Source organism: Xyrauchen texanus, chromosome 13 (genome assembly GCF_025860055.1).
Source record: "Xyrauchen texanus isolate HMW12.3.18 chromosome 13, RBS_HiC_50CHRs, whole genome shotgun sequence".
NCBI classification, from domain to species: Eukaryota; Metazoa; Chordata; class Actinopteri; order Cypriniformes; family Catostomidae; genus Xyrauchen; species Xyrauchen texanus.
In genome coordinates, this window is record NC_068288.1 from 47,189,155 (window position 1) to 47,199,154 (window position 10,000).

Below are 10,000 nucleotides of genomic sequence, written 5' to 3' on the forward strand. Positions count from 1 at the left end.
GGGTAGGGAGGGTAGAGTCACATTGGGTAACCAAATTGGCCCGGTTGCTAGGGAGGGTAGAGTCACATGGGGTAACCAAATTGGCCCGGTTGCTAGGGAGGGTAGAGTCACATTGGGTAACCAAATTGGCCTGGTTGCTAGGGAGGGTAGAGTCACATGAGGCAACCAAATTGGCCCAGTTGCTAGGGAGGGTAGAGTCACATGGGGTAACCAAATTGGCCTGGTTGCTAGGGAGGGTAGAGTCACATGGGGTAACCAAATTGGCCCGGTTGCTAGGGAGGGTAGAGTCACATGGGGTAACCAAATTGGCCCGGTTGCTAGGGAGGGTAGAGTCACATTGGGTAACCAAATTGGCCTGGTTGCTAGGGAGGGTAGAGTCACATGAGGCAACCAAATTGGCCCGGTTGCTAGGGAGGGTAGAGTCACATGGGGTAACCAAATTGGGCCGGTTGCTAGGGAGGGTAGAGTCACATGGGGTAACTAAATTGGCCTGGTTGCTAGGGAGTGTAGAGTCACATGGGGTAACCAAATTGTTCTGGTTGCTAGGGAGTGTAGAGTCACATGGGGTAACCAAATTGGCCCAGTTGCTAGGGAGTGTAGAGTCACATGGGGTAACCAAATTGGCCCGGTTGCTAGGAGTGTAGAGTCACATGGGGTAACCTCCTCGTGGTCACTATAATGTGGTTCTCGCCTCGGTGGGGGCATGTGGTGAGTTGTTTGTGGATGCTGCGGAGAATAGCGTAGCGCCTCCACATGCGCTCCACGGTAACACGCTCAACAAGTCACGTGGATAAGATGCGCGGATTGACGGTCTCAGACACGGAGGCAACTGAGATTTGTCCTACACCACCCGGATTGAGTCACGGAATACAGTTACTCTTATTTTTGAATTTTAGATATGTAACACTGTTACATGTAATCTGTTACTTCCTACACTGAGTATATGTTACAGCTCATCAACACTACAGTACTGTACAGTAAGAACACAAACATGTTTGTTTGGAACACAGAAGAGGAAAGAGCCGACAGCAGATGATGGAGGTGAGGAACAGGCCGATGAAGGAGGACGAGAGGAGGAAGAAGAGGAGGAAGAAGAGAGTGACAGATGTGTGACTGAGGAACATGTGACGCTCGTGAAGAAACCCAGACAGAACATCAGTCCATATGGATTCTGGGAGCAGAACCAGCCTGAGGAAGATCCACAGTAAGAGATTCATTCTATTAGTGTCAGTGAAGAGCTTCAGATGAATATGAGACAAAATCAAGAGAAATATCGCAGAATATTTGTATCAATCAAGCTGTAAAAACTGTGTAAATATGATTTAATTTTGTGCATTAAGGATACATAAAATATTAGCTATGAAATTAGCCTTAAGGTGCGTTCATATACAACACGAAGATAATTTTAGTCTCACATTGCTCGCGCGAGTTTGAGCGCTGGATTATAAATGTGTGTTTAAAGGGTAACTAAACCCTAAACCAACTTTTTTTAATTAATGATCTGTAAGCATGGGGCTTTATTAGTACTGGTCATTGATTCAAGTAATTTTTTTGACATTTGTGTATAAAGTGTTTTAATTCTACAATATATGGTGTAAAAACGTCTGAGTGCTGCCCTCTTCAGGTTGAACGGTGGCTACTGCAGTTGAATTTTCCTATTGGCTGTTTGCGGTACCGTGGACGTAAGCGGTGACAGCTGACGTAAGCAGGTTCCAGCTCACCACGCCCTTGGTACTGAGCTACCACACCCATGGCAGTATAAAAACCATCTCGTTTAGGTCAAAACCACTGTAGCGAGTCAGGAGTTGGAATTGCGAGTATTGAAAGCGATCAGGATAGAGTATTTTAGCATCTATTTAGCATAGCATTTATATAGTTATTTTGATTATTTAGTGTAGTCTAGGTAGTTAATTAGCATATTTGTTAGTGTAGTATTGTTAGAAGCATAGTTAGTAGCATAGTATTAGGCCAGTTAGGATAGCTTCAAGTTAGCGTAGATTATCTGTATTTAGTACAGTGGTCAGGATGGTACGTAGGTGTAGTGTTGCTGGTTGCAACAGCACTGCTGGACTGTATAGCTTTCCAGCAGACTTGGAAATTAGAGCCAGGGGTTGCACGCCCTTGTTCTGGAAGACCGTGAGTTCCGCCTAGAGCTGGAGGAGTGTGCAAACTGCATTTTAGCGGGATTGCTTCTCCAACGCAATGGAGGTGGAAATGGGCTTCTCCAAACAGCTCAGCTGAAAAGCTTGACGCAGTGCCAAACGCTGCTCCTCCTGCATGGACTCCACCACCTCAGCGGCGTCTTGAGGTGAGTGATCATATATATTTGAATCACAATTTATGGTTAGGCTAAAGTTAATCCTCTGGGGCCGACAAACGCGCGTTCGTGATGCGGGAGTGTTAAACGTATTGCACCCTTATACATTGTATTACGGTATTGCCTGTATAGTTTTATTTGGAGATACGGTTTTGTACATGATGACGTTACTCTTTACGTCACATTCTTCTAAGTTGAGAGAACAGCTAACTGATGTTATGTTCAAGTGAAGCTTGCTAAATAAAAATCCTGCTAAAAGGGTAAACATCACTGAACAGCGTTTCGTTTGTTTTTCCTGCACGCGAGTGAAGGTGAATGCTCACTCGGATGCTCAACAGGGAGTTAAAACCGCAGTTTGAGCCAGCGGCTCGAATTGATTTGGCTCGGCCCTGTGTCCACAGACAATTCACCCTCCTCCACTTCAGGTGAAGGTGGGGAGAAAGGTCCTCGACTTCAAAAGACCGCTCCGTGGCAAAGCTACTTGCGTCACTCCAGTCACTCTCCATTTTAGAGTCTGACAGCAGCTGTCAATTAATCTGTCACTACGGGTCTCAGGTGCACGCCCCCCTCCCCCCGCTCAGCCCCGCCCTCGGTTCGTCCCCTCTATCCCCGCTGGGGTCTGCCCACTTTTCGAGCATTTTTCAAATATTGCTAGTGGGTGGAGTCAGACTCTGAGCAGGGGTTTAGTTACCCTTTAAACTCGTGTTCTCGCGAGTAACGCGCACCCGCGAGTATTCCCGCTTCTCTTCCGGAAAAGGACAGGAGGCGGGGCTTCTGCGACTTGGTTCATAGTAAAGTTCAACCAATAGCTGGAATCAAGTAGACGCGCATATTTCCAGAACTTAACCAGAAACTTCTTTATTCATCCGGTCTCTGCACATGTATGACGTCGTGTCGTACAATTCCGGGTGTCCACACACCGCTACGATTTTATCATCCATTTTTCCATATTTCTTCTGCTACTACGTCAGTGACATCCGGACAATCTCAACGCTGATAGGCTTCACGACAACACATCAGGCGGATTTCTCGCTCGAGTTGAAAAATGTAATCTAAAGGTGTGTACACACTGCCAGCGACATCGCGCGGGACAGCGACTCAATACCATTAATTTTCAATGAGAGCACAGCGACTTCCGGCGATACGAGCTGTCGCGACCGTTGGCGCTATATGTGGGCGTGTCCAGCGACGCGACAAAGTTGAGAAAAGTTCAACTTTGGAGCGACTAACGGAAGCGACAGCCAATAGGAGAGACGACGGGAGAGCTCACGTGATCCTTCTCTCTCTCTCAGCTCCTGCAGTAACGGAAAGATGGATGAAAGGCTAATTCTTGCTGTTAGAAATGTTCCAGTGCTCTATGATATGTCTCTTCCCACGTACAAGGACATTTTTAAGAAAAATACTGCATGGAAATGTGTATCTGAGATCGCGGGGATTTTATGGACCCAGACAGACCGGCATTTGAATTTTCGCCGCAGATAAACAGCCGCTATGGAAAACAGCACGCCTTGTTTCTCATTCATCTTTGATATCATCTTTCTCATTCATCTTTGGAATCAGTACATAAAATGCTTTTATAAAGCATTTTATGTACAGATTCCATTTATATTTAGTCTTTTCCCTCCAAAATGTTTGCTTTTAGTGGCAAGAAAAGCGATTCGCTGTCAACAGCAATGGAATGAGATCCGTGAATGTCATTTATAAACGTTACTAGGCAACCAGTTGTGGGAACGCCCACTAGCGACTTCACCGCCAGCCACTGGCGACCTGCAGCGATAAAGTCGCTGGCAGTGTGTACGCACCTTTACGTGAATATGCAAATGGAGCGAATGATTCGTTAATTCGTGCCACCTGGCGTGAATTCGCATCTATTTGTGTCTTTGCATTGACTTTGTATGTAATCGTGCCGTGCGAAACGCTCGCTTTGCATTGTGTGTGAACGCACCATTAGTAAGACAAATTTAAATAAATGTAATTTCAAAGGGGTCTGGGTAGCTCGGCGAGTATTGACACTGACTATCACATCTGGAGTCGAGGGTGTGCTGAATGACTCCAGTCAGCTCTCCTTAGCAACCAAACTGGGCCGGTTGCTAGGGAGGGTAGAGTCACATGGGGTAACAAAATTGGCCCGGTTGCTAGGGAGGGTAGAGTCACATGGGGTAACCAAATTGGCCCGGTTGCTAGGGAGGGTAGAGTCACATGGGGTAACCAAATTGGCCCGGTTGCTAGGGAGGGTAGAGTCACATGGGGTAACCAAACTGGGCCGGTTGCTAGATAGGGTAGAGTCACATGGGGTAACCTCCTCGTGGTGGTGATTAGTGGTTTTCTCAATGGGGCGTGTGGTGCAACTGACACTTGTCCTCCGCCACCTGGATTGAGGTGAGTAACCGCGCCACCACGAGGACCTGCTAAGTAGCGGGAATTGGGCATTAAAAGTGCTTTGTGTAGTAAAGCACAACTCTTATTGCTTTTATAATACTACATAATAAAGCAGTAATCTCATTCCAGAAGCCTGTTTTCAGCTTCCTGTAGTTTGTGTCAGTGATGTTCAGTTTCATGAGGATGAAGGTGTTCTAGTTTCTTCATTGTCTCTCTCGTGTCGTCTGCAGTGAGAATGTTGATCTGCAGCTGCTGCAGGTGGAGAGCGCAGTCGCTGCAGTCGCTGCAGTCGCTCCATCTGACGTCCCGCCGGAGCCCAGAACACAGTTTAAAGAGCGCCCCGTCCCGTCACTGGGAGACAAGAGCGGCGCATTCAAGAAGATGAAGACTGAGAACGGCAAATCCAGGAGTCGGAGACCGAGAGGGAAAGACGAGTAGACGAGACTGTGAGGGGTCGTTCAAGGGTTTCTCGTTCAGGGATTTTTATGGTGGTCCGCTGTCCTTTTGTTCAATGTCGAATTTGTATGTTGAGAAATTGATGGTGGAGAATATTTTGTAATCATCTTTTGTATCTGCTTCAAAATGATTTTGTTGATCTTTACAGGGAAGAATAGATTTGGTGTGAGGAACTCTCTGGCGTGTTTGTGTGTTTTGGAATATATTGTGGGCATGAGGAATCAAAGACATCATTTTCACTATTAAACCACAAGTTGAACTCGTACTACACTTTCATTGTAGACTGTATTATCTCAAACTAAAAGAGAGAGTTCAGTCACTCATCTGTCATCATTTCCTCACCCTCGTGTCATTCAAACACACCAGAAACGCAGAACATGTCAGTCATCGTTCACTTGTGTTGCATCGTTTAGTAACACTTTACAATAATAAACTAATAATGCATTCAGTATCATTTCTAACAAAGAGCATTTTTAGGAGCTATTTATTTTGGTTAATCAATTTATGAAAATATTTGTATTGTGTTTGTTGTGAGTTTCTTTTCATAATACATGAATGTGAACATATAGTAATATATAATTAATTAAGAGTCGTGTGTGTTGAACATTAATTAAGATTAATAAGTGCTGTAATCGTGTATCGTTCATGGTTTATTCATGGTAATAAATTCAATCTTCTCGACACATTTTGTGTTCAGTGAAACTTTCAGGTTTGGACGAATCGTCCCGTTCATAAAACGACATTCCAAGTTTCCTTAAACACCTGCTAAACATTTTCATTTGACAGTTTTGTGTTTTTCAGCAGGAACATCATTCACTTCTGATTCTCAGAACTTGACATTTGTAATATAATAAAAGTCTGGAGTCCACATTATAAATATCTGTCCTTTAATCGTATGCGTGTGTGTGTGTGTGTGTGTGTGTGTGTGTGTGTGTGTGTGTGTGTGTGAGAGAGAGAGATAGTGTGTGTGTGAGATAGATTGTGTGTGTGTGTAGTGTGTGTGTGAGAGCGATAGTGTGTGAGATAGTGTGTGTGTGTGTGTGTGTGTGTGTGTGTGTGTGAGAGAGAGATAGTGTGTGTGTGAGATAGATTGTGTGTGTGTGTAGTGTGTGTGTGAGAGCGATAGTGTGTGAGATAGTGTGTGTGTGTGTGTGTGTGTGTGTGTGAGTGTGTGTGTGTGTGTGTGTGTGTGTGTGTGTGAGTGTGTGTGTGTGTGTGTGTGTGTGTGTGTGTGAGTGTGTGTGTGTGTGTGTGTGTGTGTGTGTGTGTGTGAGTGTGTGTGTGTGTGAGAGAGAGATAGTGTGTGTGTGAGATAGATTGTGTGTGTGTGTAGTGTGTGTGTGAGAGCGATAGTGTGTGTGTGTGTGTGTGTGTGTGTGTGTGTGTGTGTGTGTGTGTGAGTTGACAGTCGCGCACCAATCAGCAATCAGGAGCTGATCATGTGACGTCAGTTCTCCAGACTGAATTCTTTTACTGGTCCACTAATCATCAATATATTCTGTATATTCTGTATATTCACCCAGATTGAGGGTTTTCTATGTATGTATTTCACCAGATGAAGTTTATTATGAGGAATTAAAAATGAGAAGAAAAAAGATTTTAATAGAGTTTATCAGATCACAAAACAAACTGTTAATTAATAAACAACTATCAGCACCACTCATATATCGCTGACCTCTACTTACAGGTACAAGAGCCAATCAGCTTTAACATTCAGACATGCGCATGAGCGAACAGCCCGAAAAATAATAGTGCTTTTTTGTTTGTTTTATTGCGTGATCTGAGCTTAAGAAGCAGTCTCATATTTTACTGTTGATTTGAAACATCGATCATAATCTTTCCCCATTCATGAGACAGAATCAGAACTTTATGCCGTTTGTGTGCTCAGAAAATAGCAGCTCGAGAATGCTCCAAAGATCGACTGCAGAGTGGACTGACTTGCCTTGAGAGCTGACTTTGGTTCTATCATCCAAAATAACATGTACTGTCACTGGTGCTTTAGTTCAGACAGAATTTCTGGGCATCATGACTCGAGATACGGTCTAGGTAGGCAACTCACTAGGTTTTTACAGACAGCCATCATACAGTATCTGAAGTAAACAGGATGAGTTGTTTGTGATAAATGAAACCGGTCTGTGTGACACGGTGATGAGAGCGGACTTACTTTTATGCTGCCTTTATGTGCTTTATGGAGCTTCAAAGTTCTGGTCAGCATTCACTTGCATTGTATGGACCTACAGAGCTGAAATATTCCTCTAAAAAGAATAAAGTCACACACATCTAGGATATCATGAGGGTGAGTAAATAATGACAGTTTCATTTTTAGGTGAACTGCCCCTTTAACAAAAAAGCTTCAATAAATATTTTAGCCTATTTCTTACAATTTATCCATTTAAATTTCATAAAACAATTCCAACTAATTGAATTGAATGAATAAAACTTTTTGAAAATATATTTGGAAGTTTTCTTAATTTTGTTTAAAGATTAATCAATTACATTTGATGGAATTATTATGAAATTGAAATGTGTAAATCTTACAAACAGTCGACAATATTCTTTTATCATTATTTGTATCAGAATAATATTTCTTTGAACATTTAAGACTCAAAATACTCATCCTGTGAATACATAAAGTCATGTTTTAATACAATTTGTAAGATTTTAGTAAAATAATCAAATTGGGAGAGATACTAAACATGAAGACAAACAGTGGTGGTGGTGTAGTGGTCTAAGCACCATAACTGGCAATCTGGTAATCAGAAGGTTGCTGGTTTGATCCCCACAGTCACCACCATTGTGTCCTTGAGTAAGACACTTAACTCCAGGTTGCTCCGGGGGGATTGTCCCTGTAATAAGGGCTCTGTATAATACATTGGTAATCAGAAGGTTGCTGGTTTGATCCCCACAGTCACCACCATTGTGTCCTTGAGTAAGACACTTAACTCCAGGTTGCTCCGGGGGGATTGTCCCTGTAATAAGTGCTCTGTATAATACATTGGTAATCAGAAGGTTGCTGGTTTGATCCCCACAGTCACCACCATTGTGTCCTTGAGTAAGGCACTTAACTCCAGGTTGCTCCGGGGGGATTGTCCCTGTAATAAGTGCTCTGTATAATACATTGGTAATCAGAAGGTTGCTGGTTTGATCCCCACAGTCACCACCATTGTGTCCTTGAGTAAGACACTTAACTCCAGGTTGCTCGGGGATTGTCCCTGTAATAAGGGCTCTGTATAATACATTGGTAATCAGAAGGTTGCTGGTTTGATCCCCACAGTCACCACCATTGTGTCCTTGAGTAAGACACTTAACTCCAGGTTGCTCGGGGATTGTCCCTGTAATAAGTGCTCTGTATAATACATTGGTACTCAGAAGGTTGCTGGTTTGATCCCCACAGTCACCACCATTGTGTCCTTGAGTAAGACACTTAACTCCAGGTTGCTCCGGGGATTGTCCCTGTAATAAGTGCACTGTATAATACATTGGTAATCAGAAGGTTGCTGGTTTGATCCCCACAGTCACCACCATTGTGTCCTTGAGTAAGACACTTAACTCCAGGTTGCTCGGGGATTGTCCCTGTAATAAGTGCTCTGTATAATACATTGGTACTCAGAAGGTTGCTGGTTTGATCCCCACAGTCACCACCATTGTGTCCTTGAGTAAGACACTTAACTCCAGGTTGCTCCGGGGATTGTCCCTGTAATAAGTGCACTGTATAATACATTGGTAATCAGAAGGTTGCTGGTTTGATCCCCACAGTCACCACCATTGTGTCCTTGAGTAAGACACTTAACTCCAGGTTGCTCCGGGGATTGTCCCTGTAATAAGTGCTCTGTATAATACATTGGTAATCAGAAGGTTGCTGGTTTGATCCCCACAGTCACCACCATTGTGTCCTTGAGTAAGACACTTAACTCCAGGTTGCTCCGGGGATTGTCCCTGTAATAAGTGCTCTGTATAATACATTGGTAATCAGAAGGTTGCTGGTTTGATCCCCACAGTCACCACCATTGTGTCCTTGAGTAAGGCACTTAACTCCAGGTTGCTCCGGGGGGATTGTCCCTGTAATAAGTGCTCTGTATAATACATTGGTAATCAGAAGGTTGCTGGTTTGATCCCCACAGTCACCACCATTGTGTCCTTGAGTAAGACACTTAACTCCAGGTTGTTCCGGGGGGATTGTCCCTGTAATAAGTGCACTGTAAGTCTCTTTGGATAAAAGCATCTGCCAAATGCATATGTGCAAATGTAAATGTAAAACTTGTGTTTGATGAATCTCTGGACTGGATAAAACATGTTCCTGATAGTTTGAGTCGACAGATACAAACACAAATCATGAAAGAGTTCCTGGATTCGATACTTACAATCAATAATCATAATAATAAAAACAGCTTTACATTAAAAAATTATTCATAATTAGTACAAAAACCTCAGAGAGATGGAGTTTCCTCTGTCTTAAACACTAGCGGATCTCCTCCAGCAGGGGGCGAAACAAGCACATACACAAACATACACACACACACACGACACACACACACAAACATACACTCACACACACACTACACACACAAACATACACACACACACATGACACACACACACAAACATACACTCACACACACACTACACACACAAACATACACACACACACACATACACAAACATACACACACACACACACACGACACACACATACACTCACACACACACTACACACACACACACACGCACGCACACAAACATAAACTCACACACACACTATATACACACACACTCACACTATACACTATATACACACACACACACAAACATACACACACACGACACACACACACACACATACACTCACAC

At 43.5% G+C, this 10,000-nt stretch overlaps 1 protein-coding gene across 1 annotated transcript in view; it reads left to right on the forward strand.

Annotated features, from left to right (window-relative positions):
- Positions 1 to 6,010, forward strand: part of LOC127653791 (WW domain-binding protein 4-like) — a 10,157-nt gene extending 4,147 nt beyond the window's left edge. The window contains exons 2-3 of the mRNA XM_052140556.1: positions 953 to 1,204; positions 4,927 to 6,010. Coding sequence (XP_051996516.1) covers positions 953 to 1,204; positions 4,927 to 5,134 — 460 coding nt within the window. The 3' untranslated portion in view covers positions 5,135 to 6,010. The remainder of the gene's footprint in view (positions 1 to 952; positions 1,205 to 4,926) is intronic.
- Positions 6,011 to 10,000: the final 3,990 nt, after the last annotated feature.